The sequence below is a fragment of the Paramormyrops kingsleyae genome, chromosome 10, assembly GCF_048594095.1.
Source record: "Paramormyrops kingsleyae isolate MSU_618 chromosome 10, PKINGS_0.4, whole genome shotgun sequence".
In the NCBI taxonomy this organism is placed as follows: Eukaryota; Metazoa; Chordata; class Actinopteri; order Osteoglossiformes; family Mormyridae; genus Paramormyrops; species Paramormyrops kingsleyae.
Genome location: NC_132806.1, coordinates 2,458,238 through 2,476,561, shown reverse-complemented (window position 1 = coordinate 2,476,561; position 18,324 = coordinate 2,458,238). Strand labels below are relative to the sequence as shown.

Here is an 18,324-nt window from a genome sequence, read left to right as displayed (position 1 = left end):
TAGAAATTAGGCTGAGCTTTAAGATCTACTGTGTCATCAAGACATATATTAGCCTAATAGGCAAATATTTATTTCTGGAGGCTGTTGGAGCTGGGGGGACTGAGAGGGCAGGAATAACACCAGACTGCTGGACCAGACCAGGCTGTTTGTAAATGTATAGGCTTATTACTTTTACTAGTATACTTCTTCTAGGATAATTCCTGGGAGTTATCAAAACCAAAATCTTTTGGATTGGGATAAGGATAATGAGATCTTCTGTATTGATTCTCATTTTGTCGCATGTCCAGACCATGACCGTGTGTTGCAAACATGTTAGTAAACACCCCTACGCATCTTGCACTCTTAACATTGAACCTGGTGGCAACTATTCATATTGACGCGGTAGCGAACCATAATGGTCATAGAAGTGTTATGAAGGCAGTACCCCCCAATTATGGAGGGGTAATTCGCACTCTGTGTGAGATTAGGTCATAGCTTCCACTCACATCCAAGTTGATCAATGGCAAGCTTTGCATGGAAATGTATGCACACTTTTCTGTCGTATACTTGTTTCATAATTGAGGACCATCATATTTTATATACTGCTCAGCTACGGATCAAATATATTATACAGGTTTGTACATTAAAAGATCCATAGAGTGATATTTTCTTGTGCCAATTACATATGAACCAGCAATGACACAAGTCTTCAAGAAACACAGTGACTGAAGTTCAGTGACTGTGTTTGTTTTTGTACCTGATTGTCTCATTAAGAGTGAACAACCTGCACTTTGTCAAACATGTCATGGTTGCAAAACTGACATAATACTGTAAGGTATTTATCATTGCTAATTAATTAATTTCTATAATAATTTATTGAGCAATTTACATTCCTGATAAAGCAATATCTTTTATAAACAACATCGGGTGGTTTTACATTCTCCTCTTCAGCACTGTTAACGTGACTATGGTGATTTTTTTCCATAGATAAATTAATGCAAGATATATTATTGATACTCATAGTTTTGTCTTGGGAAATAGTTTATACATTACTAAGGGAAAGTTCAATAAAGTTATGTTAGGTAAATTTATAACTCCACAATGATACATTGCATAATTTCAGAATGTAATTATAGCTTTAAAGTTATCAGGTAGGCATTAAATCATGGACTGAGCAAATGCTGTTTAAGAATTTACGATGTAGAATACGATTATGCATAAAGAAGTTGGTCTGATTTTATTAGTTTTTGAATTCTATACTTAGTGTGTTCTTTCAGACACCAAGCATTGCCTTATTTTCCTTGAATCAAATCAAGAATTTCCCCAGAAACAAATGAACTTTAGGATTGTAAGAGTAAAGTACCTACTGTGACAATAACACCTGATGTAACTGATTATTCATGCATTAACTGTCTTGCTCCATGCTTGACTTCCCCCATCTTTTTTCGTCACCTTGAATGCAGGACGATGAGGCCTTTCCACCTGGGCTACTCCTCACTGCAGTCATCCTCTGCCTCAGGCCTGAAGACCAAGCACACTAGCATTGCCTTCTTGAAGACGCATAAAACAGCCAGCACCACTGTACAGAACCTCCTCTTCCGCTTCGCTGAACGCAATAACCTAACGGTGGCGCTGCCAATCCAGGCGTGTGACCACCAGTTCTGCTACCCACGGACTTTCAGCACCCGCTTTGTGCATTCTCACACCATGTCCCCCCAGGTCATCACTAGTCATATGCGCTTTAATCATTCTGAGCTGCGTCGCTTAATGCCCAATGACACTGTTTATATAACCATTCTGCGGGAGCCGACTTCCATGTTTGAATCCCTCTTTAGCTACTACAACCAGTATTGCTTGAGCTTCAAGCGTGTCCCTAATGGATCTTTGGAAGCTTTCCTGGAGCAGCCATGGCACTACTACCGGCCACATGAGAAAGACTCCATGTATGCTCGCAACACGCTGACCTTTGACCTGGGAGGGGATAAGGACCGGTCACCCAAGGACAAAGCCTACATCAAAGGCTTTATTGGCGAGGTGGAGCGCATATTTTCGCTGGTGATGATTGCAGAGCACTTTGACGAGTCATTGGTGCTGCTGCGCCACCTGCTGGCCTGGGACCTGGAGGACATGCTGTATGTGAGGATGAACATGCGCAGGCCGAGCTCCCGTCGCAGCCTGGGCGCTGACCTGCCGGCTCGCATACGCAGCTGGAATGCACTAGACACGGCGCTTTACGAGCACTTTAACAAATCACTGTGGGAGCGGCTGCGAGCACTGGGGCTGAGCAGTGTAGGGCGCGAGGTGCATTTGCTCCAGAGTGCCCAGGTCAGACTGGTACAGGGCTGCTTTGGGGGCCGCCTTCCCCAGCTGCGACCTGCTGCCTTCATTAGGAACAAGGAGCTCCGGCCGTGGCAGCCAAGCCCCAAGGTGGATATCATGGGCTATGACCTGCCACCCAACGCCTCACGCCTGGGCAGAGGGGCAGGCGCCATGTCACATGACCTATGCGTCAAGCTCCTCATGCCGGAGGTGCAGTACTCCCGGCTACTCCTCCGCTCTCAGTCTCAACGTTACCGCCGGAGCCACTCGCTGTGGGTTCCTCCGCCTGAGCGTCCCATCCTGGCACACGCTCACTCGACAGTACGGTCTCCTCTGACCCTTCCCAGCCCCACTCTCAGCTCCCAGGCTACCGATGCCCGGAGGCAGGCAGGGGCTGTGCCCCAGGTGCTGCACAAAGAGCTGCTGTAGGTTTGACTTGACTCCATGCTTTTAACAACAAATTTTCTGCCCTCACAGGAGTGGTTGGTGCACAACAGACCCTCATCCATCCTCTCAGAGCACACACCATCACACTACAGATTCTCCACTTCCTCCTCACTACAGACCTTCCCTCTCATCTTCCACTGCTGGCATCATTACACACTTCTGCTGCAGTGCAGAATTACCCCAGCCCTCAAACTAACCCTTGGATTATCATCGGACAAGGTCTAGTGTAGTGTTTCCCAACCCGGTCCTCAGAGACCCCTAGACGGTCTGTTTTTACTTCCTCCCAGAGAGTCCATGTTTTTGCTGGGAGGTAGCAAAAATGTGGACTGTCTAGGGGTCTCCGAGGACCAGGGGAAACACTGCACTAGAGGGCAACCTCTAGTTCAAATCGTAACTTTTGTATACCAATGCACATTGAATAGGAAGGTCTCAGGCTATGAACACTTAAGTAAGTTTTCTACACTTATAAGCAGGTTAAGGATCTAGAGTGGATATAAAAAGTACACACATCCCTGTTAAAATGCCAAAATGTTGAAAATGAGACCATGATAAATGATTTAAAAACACTTCTCACCTTTAATGTGACCTGGGGCAGTGTGTGGCTCAGTGGGCTCAGCCTGTGTGCCTGTAATCAGAAGGTCGCCAGTTTAAACCCAGCCTCAGCATGTCTGCGGGTCCTTGAGCAAGGTCCATAATCCCCAGTTCCCTGGGCACTGCTACAGGTGACTGCCCTTCACGGACAACTTACTCTACAAAATAGAGCAAGTTGAGGGAGGTGTAAAGACAATTTCCCACAGGGATCAATAAAATGTATTATTATTATTATACCCTGTACAGTTCAACTGAAAAATAAATTTGTTAGGGCAAAAAATGCACACCGTTAAACTAATACTTTGTTGAAGCACCTTTTGATTTAATTACAGCATTCAGTCTTTTTGGATATACACCTGCCATCAAATAAATTAACTCTGATTAACCCCAAATAAAGTTCAGTTGTCGTAGTAGAATTTTCCTGACATTTACTCTGTTGCAGCCTACAGCAAAAGCCATGGTTCACAGAGAGCTAACAAAGCATCAAAGGGATCATTGTTGAAAGATATCATTCAGCAGAAGGGTACAAAACAATTCCACTGCATTAGATATACCTTGCAACATGGAGTGAAGTGGAGAGTATATGGGACAAAAGTGGTTATCGGTTCCTCAACGTCCTTCCAAAATTGATGAAAAGACAAGATGAAAACTGGTCAGGGAGGCTGTCAAGAGGCCTACAGCAACACTGAAGGAGCTACAGGAATTTCTGGCAAGTGCTGGTTGTGTACTACATGTGACAACAATCTCTCTTATTCTCCATATGTCTGGACTATGGGGTAGGGTTGCAAGATGGAAAAACATCCTAAATTTTCCAGAAAAATACATAGTCTCCCAAAAGCATTTGGGAAAATGTTTTATGGTCTGATGAAACCAAGGTTGAACTTTTTTGCCACAGTTCCAAAAGATACATGGCGCAAAAATAACACAAAAATATCACCAAAAGAACACCATACCCACGGTGAAGGTTGGTGTTGGCAGCATTATGCTTTACAGTTGTTTTTCTTCAGCTGGAACTGGGGCTTTAGTCAAGGTGGAATACTTCCAAATACCAATAAATTTTAGCCCAAAGCCTTTAGGTGTCTGCTAGAAAGCTGAAGAGGAATTTCACCTTTCACACCAATGACCCTCAGCATGCATCCAAATCAACAAAAGAATGGCTTCATCAGAAGAAAAGTTTTGGAATGGCCCAGCCAGAGCCAAGACCTAAATCCAATTGAAAATCTGTAGGTGACCCTGAAGAGGGCTGTGCACAAGAGATGCCCTTTGAAGAGATTTGAAGCGCCTTTGCATGGAATTGTGGGCAAATATTGCCTGATAAACTCCTACCCAAAAAGACCGAATGCTGTAATTAAATCAAAAGGTGCTTCAATAAAGTGCAGATGCTCCTCCACTTACGAATGAGATACATTCCGAACAGCCGTTCATAACTTAAAATGTTCGTAAGTCGTTATTCAACATAATTTTAAGGGTATACACAAGTACAGATAACTAGGATATGCTGGGAGTACACACGCTACGCTGCTGCATGGCGGGAGTAGCGGCCAGAAGTCGTACTACCCGGAATTGCCGCACGGAAAAAAAAAATGATGTTGCAGACAGGAAACAGGAGCGCAATTAACACAATTTGGACTTACAGTCCTCTTTGTTCGTATGTCTGAAAGCTCGTAAGTTGAGAGTTCGTAAGTAGAGGAGCATCTGTATTACTTTAAGGGGGTGCACACTTATGCAACCAGCTTATTGTACTTTTTTTTTTTTAACATATTTTTCACCCTAACAGATTTTTTTTCAATTGAATTGAACAGGTTTTAGGTTGCATTAATGGTGGGAAAAGTTTTTAAATGATTTATCGTGGTCTGATTTTTTTACCTCAAAAAATCCTGGCATTATTAACTGGGGTGTGTGCACACTTTTCATATCCACTGTATCTCAACAAACCTGTAGTGCACCTGTGTAGGTATGTCTTTTTTTGTCTTGTGAGAAGTTATTGTGATAGTATTTTGTCAATAATTATCAAGACCTTCTGTGTAAAATATATCAACCTAGACCCCAAACTAATTTGGATTTATCAGAATACTGTATAATTCAAAACCACATAAGCCACAAGAAATGAAAAATTACAAACATGTCATAAACAGTATGTCATAAAAACCAAATAGTTGTTGGCAACACAAGTCTAGATACTTTATCTGCAGTTATCCACTTGCATGCCATTTGCTACAATTAGAAAAAACCCTTAAGGAGCCAAGTAGTCATGGTGCAAAGACTGTGAGATTTCCTACTCAAAATGCATTTTCCAGGCTGAGAAAACACGCACTTTGGAATTTTTCCCTGCCGAACGGGCAAATATCAGACATGATAATATGATAATGTGTTTCTGTTCATTATTTATTGTAGTTTCTTTTTTCATGATAGATATAAATGGTCAATGCAAATTTGTAAATGTTGGGTTGCTCTAAATTAACATTTAATGTTTCGGTTTCATTTAATGTTAATGTCTGATAAAAGGTGTTCATAAATAAGAATGCAGGTACATAATGTTAATAACTTACATTGTTGCACTTACCTTGCTTCTGCACTAAATTGCTTGTTATGAAATGTGCATTTTTCTGTCAGCATCTGCTTTTCCATGGTTACTTTATGGCACGTTATGCAGCATTTAATTCATGTTTTATTTTTTAAAAATGTAAGACACTTAGTTGCTCATTTAAAGCTGTTGTTAAAACAACATGCATGTTGTATTTAAGCTTTTCATTAAAAATTCCATTGTTTATTTGGTTTGAAATAACAAGTGATGAACAACACCTGCAGTTAATATCCTGCACAGCACATTCGTACACAAATGCATGTCAGCTTTAAATGCTACAACACAGGTAACAACTGTGACTGCAAAAACAAAACCTAAAGTTTATGATTTTACTGTACTTCAGATGAATGTAAATTTGAAAGAAAAAACAACCAGCTTTATAAAAAAATTTGTAACTGATCTATTGTCACACAAGGACTCCAGGCACTTGGTAATATTCTTTTTATTTGCTTCCTCAACTGATAAAGTAAAAGTAAAGAAAAATCTGAACTGGAGGGCCTCACCTATGCCAGACATTCTGCCCGAGGGGCTCGAAGTCCATTGAACAGGAAACAGGTAACTGTTGGTGCTGGATGAGGTGTCCAAAGAAGTCTCAGAACAAGAGGAACCAGGAACAGGAACTAGGACACGTAGACCAGGAGATGGGGCTGAAATATAAAAACAGAAAACCCACCACAACAACTCAGACATGAAAGCTAGAGGAGAATGTACACAGTAAACAATCCTGCAAACAAAACTACAATGGACAAAAATAGCCCCAGAAAAAAGAACAACTGACAGAACCTAGCCAAGCACTGAGCATTGCTCGAAAGAGCAATCGGACTGAGCCCAGTATTTAGACTGGAAGTGCAGTCTAAATTGACCTTGAGGCACCTACCTCTGGTTCAGACCAAGGACACAGAGTTGGCTCAGTCAGAGTCACCAAGGTAGCTCAATGCACTGCCATTGAATTTACTACTTTAGTTTTGAAATACCAACTCAATTTAGGGCAGCCCCAATAGAAGGAGCTTAAGACTTTCTGCTGCCCACAGAGCCTAACAAGTCAGTGATTCTACTTTCTGTGGAAATGCTGATGAAACTCACTTTTAACCTGGATGAATGAACAAAATAAATCTCTAGGTAGGCTGAAATATCTGTCAAAATACCTCAAAATCACATCACAGTGAAGGATTTACATTTAATAAATAAATTGATTGGTTTCTTTCCTGAACTATTTATCACTTGCACTCTATAAATTTAGTTGAAACATACTCTATAAATAGAACAAAATCATGCAAAAGCATGAATTGTAATCATGCAACTCAAAATGACTGAATAGGGATTGTTAAATATAAATATGCATGACAAAACAAGCGATCTGATTAGTGGAGTGGCCAAAACTTTTGAGAATTACACAAATATTGTTTTTCACAAAGTCTGCTGCTTCATTGTTTGTAGATCTTTTTGTCAGAAGTTTCTATGGTATACTGAAGTATAATTACAAGCATGTCATAATGCCTGCTGCCATTCCTGAGCAAGCTCTGCACTGCTGGTGCCCTGATCCGACAGCTGTATCAGCTTGAGATGGTCCTGGCACTTTCTGGACTTTCTTCTTCACAACAACAGAAAGTGTTGAAGTTCTTGATGACCTGATAAATGGTTGATTTAAGTGCCATCTTACTAGCAGCAATATCCTTGCCCTTTTTGTGGAAAGCAATGATGACTGCACATGTTTCCTTGCAGGTAACCATGGTTAACAGAGTAAGAGCAATGATTTCAAGTACCACCCTCCTTTTTAAGCATCCAGTCTGCTATTCTAACTCAATCAGCATGACAGAGTGACCTACAGCCTTGTCCTTGTATACACTCTCACCTGTGTTAACGAGAGAATCACTGAAATGATGTAGGCAGGTCCTTTTGTGGCAGGGCTGAAATGCAATGGAAATGGGTTTTTGGGATTAAGTTCATTTTCATGGCAAAGAGGGACTTTGCAATTAATTGCAATTCATCTGATCACTCTTCATAACATTCTGGAGTATATGCAAATTGCCATCATAAAAACTGAGGCAACAGACTTTGTGAAAATCTATATTTCTGGCATTTGGCCATGGCTGTATATGTGTGGTCAGTGTTCATGCTGTATATATTCATGCCATTTTGAGATCGAAAAAGTCTTGTAAATAAGTATATGTAATTTAAATCAGCTGTAAATGTGTAGCTATATTTTAAATATGATATTGTATGCAGTTGCCAAGTGAACAGCACAGAAGCATCACTCCTGCTAGCTCTTTCTATCTGCATTGTGTATGCTCTCCTCAAGGCCATGCAGGCTTCCTCTGGGCTCTGTAGCTTCCTTATGAAATCCAAAATATATGCTAATACTATAGGTGAACTGGTATTTCTAAATCACCAATTCTGTGTGACTGTGTGTCCAGCCATGCACTGGCATCCTGTCTGGGGTGTCCCCTGCATCATGCCTATAGCATGGACTGGCATCCTGTATAGGATGTCCCCTGCCTCATGCCCTGTCATGCACTGGCATCCTGTCTGGGGTGTCCCCTGCATCATGCCTTTAGCATGGACTGGCATCCTGTATAGGATGTCCCCTGCCTCATGCCCTGTCATGCACTGGCATCCTGTCTGGGGTGTCCCCTGCCTCATGCCTCTAGCATGGACTGGCATCCTGTATAGGATGTCCCCTGCATCATGCCTCTAGCATGGACTGGCATCCTGTATAGGATGTCCCCTGCCTCATGCCTCTAGCATGGACTGGCATCCTGTATAGGATGTCCCCTGCATCATGCCTCTAGCATGGACTGGCATCCTGTATAGGATGTCCCCTGCCTCATGCCTCTAGCATGGACTGGCATCCTGTATAGGATGTCCCCTGCCTCATGCCTCTAGCATGGACTGGCATCCTGTATAGGATGCCCCCTGCCTCATGCCCTGTCATGCACTGGCATCCTGTCTGGGGTGTCCCCTGCCTCATGCCTCTAGCATGGACTGGCATCCTGTATGGGATGTCCCCTGCATCATGCCTCTAGCATGGACTGGCAACCTGTATAGGATGTCCCCTGCATCATGCCTCAAGCATGGACTGGCATCCTGTATAGGATGTCCCCTGCATCATGCCTCTAGCATGCACTGGCATCCTGTATAGGATGTCCCCTGCCTCATGCCTCTAGCATGCACTGGCATCCTGTATAGGATGTCCCCTGCCTCATGCCTCTAGCATGGACTGGCATCCTGTATAGGATGTCCCCTGCATCATGTCCTGCCAGAATAAATTAAAGTATTCTGAGAACATGAGGCACATTCTCCCCTGGGTGTTGTGCTGCTGCCTGATTTTCAGCTGACTGATGATGTGCATGAAATCGAATTAGGAGGATTTTACGAAACCTATAAACATAAATATATCAAGAATATTTAATGAACAATGTATTTATTTCATATAAAACCTTTTAGTTTGTATAAAACATGTTCATTATATTTTGTTTTACTGTGAAATGTATGGTTTTAACGCACAGATCTGGTTCTTTTTCTGTTTTGTGTGAAGCGGGGAAGGTGGGAAGGAAGGATGTGGCTGGCACAGGTTTGGAAACAGGTTACTGTATGGTGAGGAGGGGGTGAGGAGTGTATGGTGGAAGCAGGTCAATGTGGGGAGGTGACTGGAGCAGTAGGTATGTCTGCAAATACAGGAATGGATCCATCCAATGTCTAGAAGCTTCATATTTACATCAATAACTCTTATCTGGCAAACAGATATTATAGGATTCACATCAAGAGCAGAGTGTTTGCTGGCCTGGAAAGAGATGCTAGCACAAGGTCAAAGGAATATAAAATTAAATGGCTGAAAAAGAGAAGTGCTATGCAAATTTATCAAGGAACAGAACACCATGAACCGATGAAATCCACAGAGAATAAACAAGGAATATTGTGGGTGGGCAGAAGTGGCATGGAGGGAATATGATTAAATAAACAGGAGAGTGAAGGCTTAGAACCCTTTGAAAACACATTGTTAGCCATGTCTCCCAGAGGCACAGCTCTCATAGCTTTACAGCTGGCGTCAGTGGAAATGGTGTCTCGTTTAAGAGCTGAACATTTTCAATGGTTCAGCGAGCAAGAATACTGCTTGTGGCTTAGTGAGTCTGCATAAAGTCACTGTCAGAGCTGAGTAATTGCACATACTGACAGGTGTTATTGCAGAGTGACAAACATCTGACCTGAAATTTCCATGCTGCCTTTGCTTGTGGGCGGCATTGTGGGGCAGTGCTTACAGAGTCACACTAAGAGCAGTTTTTAAGTTACATCAGATCAAAGTAAAGCGCTGATTCTGTGCCAAGGGACTCGTGGTCACCTGCAAGGCAGGACCTACCCTAGCTACCGTGAGAAAGAGAAGCACACTGGTTCACAGGCACACTGAACACTGCAAGGTGGTCCTGCATTGGGGTGCCAACACATTGCCAGAAGAACACTTGCTAAAACATTAAATATTTTATTTCACGGGAAAATGAATGATATCTTTTCTTAGCATCCTTCCAGCTCCCTTCTGCTGGAGCCCACCTATGCAGACAGCTCTGGCAACCCTCTGCTCGGCACCAGAGCAAGTGGCCCTGCGGCCTGGTCTATGAGCCAGACATCAGCATCACTCTGATCTCCTTCTCTGTGTGTAACAGTAAAGCTTCAAGCCTGCCAAAGCCCTTCTGGCTCCTTCAAAGTGCATGAATTGCTGCAGCTCCGAGTGGTTGGCCCAAACAATGAGGGCAGGCTGCCATGGTGACACTTCAAATGCAGAATCATCATTTACTCCCCCCCCAGGGAGAGCACGCCCCTTATATCCATGTCACTGATATCAGCATCTAGGCTGAAGTTCAGCAGATGTCAGCACTATTCCTGTATAACTGACTGAAAGCAGCTTAAACAACAAAAAGGCTCATCCTTTTGGCTTGCAAAGGGGACCCTTTATTACAATAATCAAATATCAGACAATTACTGGCCTTCACTGACATGTCTGTGCATTAAGCAGATGGACTATACCCTGATTCAAACCAGGTAAAAGTTATGGTGGTTCATTTTAGCAGGTATGACCTCCACTGTACAAGAAATATAAGTATACAGCTTCAGAACAGCCCAGAAAGTTAAACAAAGGAAAAAGACTGTAGAAGTTACAACATGGTAAACATCACTGCAGCCTTGCACAGGATGTCCCCGGTCTAATTTCCAGAAATGTTTGTCTATGTTAATCAGTGGGCAACAAAACATCAGTTAAATCAGTATTAAATCCATAAAACACTATTCAGTAAAGGTTCAATAAATTAATTTATAATTTAACATAATACATTCCCTAAAAGGTGACGTGTTAAAAAGTATAACAATGAAAAAATTCTTCCTTTTGCCCCTTTTCATTCTACAGATATTTTCTGACAAGCATTTCCTCTGCTTTGATGATGTTTTTCAGAAGCAAACCTTTTACTTTTACCTAATATTGAACCCAGCAGAATCAAATCCATTTTTACCAACAGCAATAAAACCCTTCTGCTTCATCTAAGCACAGAGGACCAAAACAACTATTCTTACTGATCAAACAGCATAAGGGAAAAGTCTTTAATTTCTGATCAAAATGTCTGAGGTCCTTTGATCCATGAATAGTTGAATGTTTTTTTCTTTCCATCAATAGAGTTCTCGCACCCAGACCTTAGGTCTCATTTGTCAACTGTGCTTACATACAGTTGTGGCATAAAGCATTCGTACACACGTTTTTACACATAGAATGGTATTTATCAATTCCTGTGCATAGAAATGTGCATATATTTATGAACACCCCTGACCGTGTGTATACACAAACCTCTAGTGGCAGAGAAGTGTAACTGAAGCAAAAAGACATGCACATGGGATATGCACAGACTCCCACTTAAATATCAGCCCTGACAGATTGACAAATGGAGTGAACTAGTTTGTTCACACAAAATATGTGCAGGCAGGTCATGCTAATGACAAGGAATCATTCTATAAGGTACATGCCCAAAGATTCAATGAGCAAAGCACAGGATGGCAGACCTAGGGCTTCTAGTGAATTTGGAACATGCAGCTCTGGGCAGAGACGCACAGATATATTTGGTGAGAGTGATGAATAGCACATCAGTCAGTTTTCTGTGGTCTCTGCCAGGAGTTTGCACAACTCTTGGAGAAGCTGACAAGACACACCAGTACAGCCAGTGGCTAATCAAGTGCTGTCTGCCCGTGATATTCCCACGAGAAATTGGGGACGTCAGGCATTTTTCCACCCACCTTATGTCGCAATACATCAACTTTTCCAAATACTGCAGCAGAACAAACTGCAGCAATGAATGACTTCCATGCCATCTCAGGCTTTCCAAATGTAGTTAGGGCTATTGACTGCACCCACACTGCACTCACATGTCTCGCTGGTGAGGAGTTTTCATATGTCAACTGAAAAGGATGCACATTTGAACCTATTGAATGCTGTTGTTAACTGGCCTGGTAGGACACACAGCTCCTTCATCGAGCCAAATACTGTCACTGGATGTCGCCTACAGCAAACTTCAATAGGAAATGGCTGCTTATTGGTAAGTGTGTGACTGCTAAACTGTGACTGTCCCTCATTATGCAGTGCACAATGCCTTGTGTTTTAGGCTGCATTATTGCAGGAGATCGTGGATATGCCCTAAAGCCCTGGCTGATGACTCCTGTAGCAAATCCTGCAACTCAGCAGGAGCACAGTTATAACCATACACTCCAGCTACCTCCAAGAACAGTACACCTAGCAATAGGAATGCTGAACACTCACTACTCTGCAGTCTAAGAGAGGAGACACACTGCAGTATTAACTAGATAAGATTCTATATTTGTGAACGGAGGTTACTTCGCCTCACTACTGCCATGTCTGACATCACTTTTCCTATTCGATTTAGGTGTCCCACACCATTAAGGTATGCAGTGTACTGCATAATACTGCAAGCAAACATGGCATACCAGTAGATGTCATGCCCCTAGCTAAGGATCATATGCCTGATGGAGTTCACCCCATGCCTTTATGGAAGACGAAACGTGACATGATCATAAATAAATATGGTCTTCCTCCAGAGTCATTGAATAAAAGATCATTAAGAATGCTTAGAAGTGCTCCCTGCTTTGTTGTACCTTAAAACCCAACATGTCTATGTCTTTGTGCCTGTGATTGGAAGGTTGCCACTTTGAGCCTGGATTCAGTGGAAGTCATGGACACTGCTGCGGGTGGTTACCCTTCACTGCCAAGCCTACATGTGTCTGTGTATCATGGAGAACAAGACAGGGTAGGCAAAAGAGTTTCCTCATGGGGATCAATAAAGTATCATTACAAAAGCTTCAGGAATGCTATTTTCATTCAAAAAAGTAGTACTACAACTTGGAGACAAGGCAACTTGGACATGAAATCTGTAGGATCCAGATTAGGTTTTTTTTTTATTAAAGAGTGTACTACAGCATTTTTATAAAATAAGCTGGGACTGAACCAGTATTAAGACAGCTATTTAAAATGCCCAAAATGCTAGGACCAGCTGTATCAAAAACGTCTTTAAGAAAACAAGACAGAACAATACCTGAATTACAGGTTCTCCGTTTAAGGTGGCTAAAAAAGGGAGAGATACAGGCTCAAAGTGATGAAAGACAGTGGAGCTTGTAGGAAGGGCAGATGGATCATCAACAGCAGGTATAATGTGAGATCTCATATCAGCAATTTTTTAAACAAAAAATCTGAGAAAATCCTCACAAACTGTTGATGACATTTTAGGGCATGAAGGAACAAAAGGATTAAGGACTGTGATTGTAGTGTCAAGTAAAACTCTAGGACTATGACCTGTTATTTTAAGTAATATCTGAAAAGTTCTTTGTTATACAGTGGTACCTCAGAACTCGAACTTAATCCGTTCAGAACTCCAGATCGAATCCTAAAACGTTTGAGTTCTGATCAAATTTTCCCCATAAAAAAATAATGGAAACCCGATTAATTGGTTCCCGGCCGCAAAAAATTACACCTAAATATGTTTTTTAGCATTTCAACACAAAACGAACTGGATAAAACAAGAAGAGCATATACTGTACTAAACACATCTAAGCACATTTATCAAAACAGTAATTTGTAAAGTAAGAAAATAAATGTATCCAAACAATGTGTAAAGTTAAAAAAAAAAAAACTATGTATCCTGCCCCGATCATCCGCTCCTTCCGTGTGCCACGCCCCCTCGTTAACTCCGTGTGGAATCCCCGTGTGATCAGCTGTTTCTGGTTGTTGTCATTAGTTCTCTGTATTTAGTCAGCGTCTCAGTATGTTTCCCCAGTCCGGTTATTGTATTGTCCGTCTGCGTTTTGCCTGCCTTACCTGCAATTAAACCCGTATTCCCCGATACCCTGACGTCTGCGCCTTTGTCTCCGAAAATATTATTATAATTAAATGTATTAATGGTTTATTCTTAATGATATTACAATAATTAATAAGAAATCTATTTTTAAATGTATTTTATTATATAATAATAATTACTGTTACTGTCTATCATTGTCTAAATGTATTTTACTGTCTAAATATATGTATTCAGCTAGTGTAAAAATGCACGATGCTATCACAGCTAATGCGAGGCTGAGACTGAAGCATTACCCTTTGTATCCGCTGAGAGACATTCGGCATGACTCATTTCCCGGCGCGTATCTTAGGTCGGCGTTCACGGTTTGACTTCTGAGATTCAGATAGAGTCCTAGGTAATTTTTTTTCAAACTGGTTGGTTCGACTTAAGAAATTCAAGTTCTAATGAGTTCAAGAACTGAGGTACCACTGTATTTCACATCTTTCTGATATTTTGACAAATGTTCAAAAGTATCAAAAGACACCTGAAGCTGGTCTTGTTTCCACTTTAGCTCAGCTTACTTACATCCCTGCCTGAGAGCACAAGTGGCATCAGTTAGCCATGGTTCAGGTTTAGCTTTTAAGTGCTTAACCTTTTTGGAGGAACAAAGTCCACGGTGTTAGAACAACTGTCATTAAACAAACTAAGTAGACTGTCATTCCCTGCCTTTCTCCCACAGTTTGCAGGATAGGCTCCAGACCCCGATACTCTGCATGGGACAAACAGCTATGGAAACTGAATGAATTAAGTCATAACAAAATAAAATTAATGTAGGCACACACCATCCCCAAATTCAAATTTCACACCATCTTAGAAAAAAAAAAGTTGCATTTACAGAGTGCATTTACTTTAAACCAGGGTTGGGGCCATTCCGGAATGCATTCATCAATTCCAATCCAAATTAGGAAATGGAACTGCAGTTGGGATTGGAAAAAAAAACTATGGGGAACAGATTTGAATTTCAGGGAGATCCCAACAGTTCCATTTCCTGATTTGGATTGGAATTGATGAATGCATTTCGGAATGGCCCCAAAACTTGCTTGAAACCATACACTTGCCTATTAAAGGGATCGAAAGTCTTTTACACTAATATGCAAATTAATTGGAAGTACAATATTGTAGCAAGCCTTTAGGACATCAAGGTTCAATGTGGAAGAACAGCACCTGAATCTCCTCTTTAAGAACTATGGCTTTATTGCGTCATAATTACACACAAACCAAAATGCACAAGTACTAATGGAGAGAGGACCTAAACATTGAAGCTACAAGGCACAATCACAGTTGAAAATAGAAAGACACGTGAAACCACCAACAAGCATACAGATTAACTAAAGAAGACAACACACTATAACTATGTACCATTAACAAAGTGAAAGGAATATAACAACACACAAAATTAATCAATTAAATTGCAACATCAGAGCAAGCAAGTGGGGGATCATGGGAAGCTACTCACCCTCAGAGCAACTCTCCCAAAACGCTCGTTTTTTCGTTAAAATTTCCAGGATGACTGTTACGCACCCCCTGGTCTAGGGCAGGGTAGCGAATATGAATACGTGGGACCTGTTCGCCAACTGTGCAAAGGCAACCATTAACCAACCCAAACACGCCATAAAAATACCAAAGGGATTAGTAACACATGCGTATTTTATTCTGTTTATACCCAGAATACCTTAGGGAGGAGCAAAAGGCGACGCTAAATCAAAGAAACAAACGAAGAAACAACACTTACCCTATACCGCTTTAACTGTCTAAACAAAATATAGTTAACTAGGCTAGCTCTCTCTTAAAAACTTACAGGGATTGGCGCCCGCCCACTTCAGCTAGCGTCACTAGACAGATTCCAGTCTACACGCACAACTAACTTACTCCTCCACTTCACGATTACGCCAAATGGGTATAAAACAGGGCTAGGTACATCTGACAATATTTATAAATATACATATATATAATAATTACATATTAAACATCATTAGAAATTAGGGATGTAACGGTATTGTAAATACCGTCGTACCGCAATAGCAAATTTTTTTGAAACTACCGTGGTCGCATGACTCGATAAAACGATAGGTTTGCTCAGGCGAATGGAGTGAACGGGAGGTAGCGGGAACTACAATTCCCATCAGCCCAGGCGTGGTCATCATCCTTTGCGGTCTGTTGTCGCTACAGATCCAGTAATGCGGAAATGGCGGGTGCTGCTAGTAGCGGCGAAGGAAAAGAGATGGAAATACTAAATTGAAACTTTATTTTTTTACATGGTTTAATAATTTTTTGTTATTAAAATTGAAAAATTGAAGTTACTGTTTCATAGTTTACAGATAGATGGCTAATTTGTATGCCATTGATATGTTCAGTGTTCATGTAAACTGTTTAACCCTCTTGTATTCTTATCACGGATGTATAATCATAACCAGCGGTTAATGAGGTGGGCCTTGGTAGCTGAAAATTACCAGTTAGACATTCGCCATAAGAGGGGTTTGGATAATATAGTCGCTTATGCTTTGTCTCGTGTTTAAGTGGTTGTTTTGTGTACAAACTGGGGTTTGTGTTTTTTATGTGGGGGGATGTTACGTGCTTGTAGAAGGCACGTGTGTGTTTTTTCAGGTGTCTTGTGTTGTCCTGATGAAGTGATGAAGATTGGCGTTGCCCTTATCCGATCAGAAGTGGACTGGGGGTGGTGCTTGGCCTATATGAATGTTCCGGCGTGGCAAGATGCCGGCGTTCGTTTTCCACTGGCTCTTCTGTGATTTTGTGGCTGTGTTGGGGAAGTCGATATTGTGGTGGGATTGTAAATTTAGGTTTTCCTCGGGAGGTTTGGATTTCTAATAGGGATGTAACGGTATCAATAACTTCACGGTACGGTAATACCTCGGTATGAATGGCACGGTACGGTATTTATTGAATCATTTACAGGAAAAACAAAACTAATGAAGAGACTCGAAAAAAGTGCCAGAAGTGTTTATTATGATCCAAAAAACGACCACAGGAAGTGAAGTTGAGCCGATATAGACATCAAAATGTTGTAATGCCCACAGCATAGGAAGGGTTTCCTTTTCCACAGTGGAATATTTAAGCTGATGACAATTAAACTTACGTGAAAAGTAAGATACAGGCTGGTCTACTCCATGCTCACCTTCTTGCAACAAAACAGCTCCTGCCCCCATAGCACTGGCATCCACCTCCAATTTAAAAGGGCGGAAGAAATTTGGGGCAACAAGCACAGGCTCAGCAGTCAATAGAGTCTTCACATTATCAAAAGCATGCTGACAAGCCTCTGTCCAATTAAAATTATTCTTCGGACTAAGCAGAGAGGTTAATGGAGACACAACAGTCGAAAAGTTCCTACAAAAATTCCGGTAATAACCGGCCATCCCCAAAAAACGACGTAATTCTCGTCTAGTACTAGGCACAGGATAGGCAACGATAGCAGTAATTTTAGCATCTATAGGGCGCACACAACCATGACCCACCTCATGTCCCAAATAGGTGACCGTTGCCTTTCCAAATTCACACTTCGCTAAATTAAGGGTTAAAGAGGCATCTTTTAAACGCTGAAACACCACAATCAAAATTGACATATAATGGTCCCAATCCAAGGAGTACACAACAAGATCATCTAAATATGCTGAACAGTTATCGACACCAGATAGCAGTAAATTCACCAGTCGTTGGAACGTGGCCGGAGCATTTCACAGACCAAAAGGCATTACTGTATATTGGAGAAAAGCATCTGGGGTCACAAAAGCAGAGAGCTCAGAAGCTCTAGGAGTAAGGGGAACTTGCCAGTAACCCTTAAGTAAATCTAACTTTGTGATAAACTTGGCCGTTCCCACACTATCAATGCAATCCTCCATATGAGGAAGGGGGAAAGAATTAGGGATCGTCACAGAATTTAGGTGCCGGTAATCCGTACAGAGACAAGAAGTTCCATCAGGTTTTGGAACCACAATACAAGGGGAACTCCAACGACTTGAACTAGGCACAGCCATACCATGCTCCAAGAGATAATTTACTTCTCCCTTAAAAAAT

The 18,324-nt window shown here is 41.7% G+C and overlaps 1 protein-coding gene and 1 long non-coding RNA gene across 11 annotated transcripts in view; one reads left to right on the top strand and one right to left on the bottom strand.

Annotated features, from left to right (window-relative positions):
* The window catches only part of LOC111834219 (galactose-3-O-sulfotransferase 3-like), a 33,735-nt gene extending 24,122 nt beyond the window's left edge, over positions 1-9,613 (top strand). For all 4 annotated transcript variants that reach the window (XM_023793261.2, XM_023793259.2, XM_072717154.1 and 1 more), the window contains one exon: positions 1,443-9,613. In XM_023793261.2, the coding sequence (XP_023649029.1) occupies positions 1,447-2,727 (1,281 nt within the window). In that variant the 5' untranslated portion in view covers positions 1,443-1,446 and the 3' untranslated portion in view covers positions 2,728-9,613. The remainder of the gene's footprint in view (positions 1-1,442) is intronic.
* Positions 836-16,401, bottom strand: LOC111834220 (uncharacterized). Of its 7 annotated transcripts, none has more exons than XR_011993476.1 (6): positions 16,337-16,401; positions 15,752-15,869; positions 7,773-7,827; positions 6,424-6,567; positions 3,320-3,370; positions 836-1,500 (listed from the first exon to the last, which is right to left on the bottom strand). It is a non-coding gene; the product is annotated as an uncharacterized lncRNA (long non-coding RNA). The 7 variants fall into 7 exon arrangements; XR_011993479.1 differs by having other exon boundaries at positions 16,310-16,400; XR_011993475.1 differs by lacking the exon at positions 16,337-16,401 and adding an exon at positions 16,028-16,090.
* Between the last annotated feature and the right edge of the window lie 1,923 nt (positions 16,402-18,324).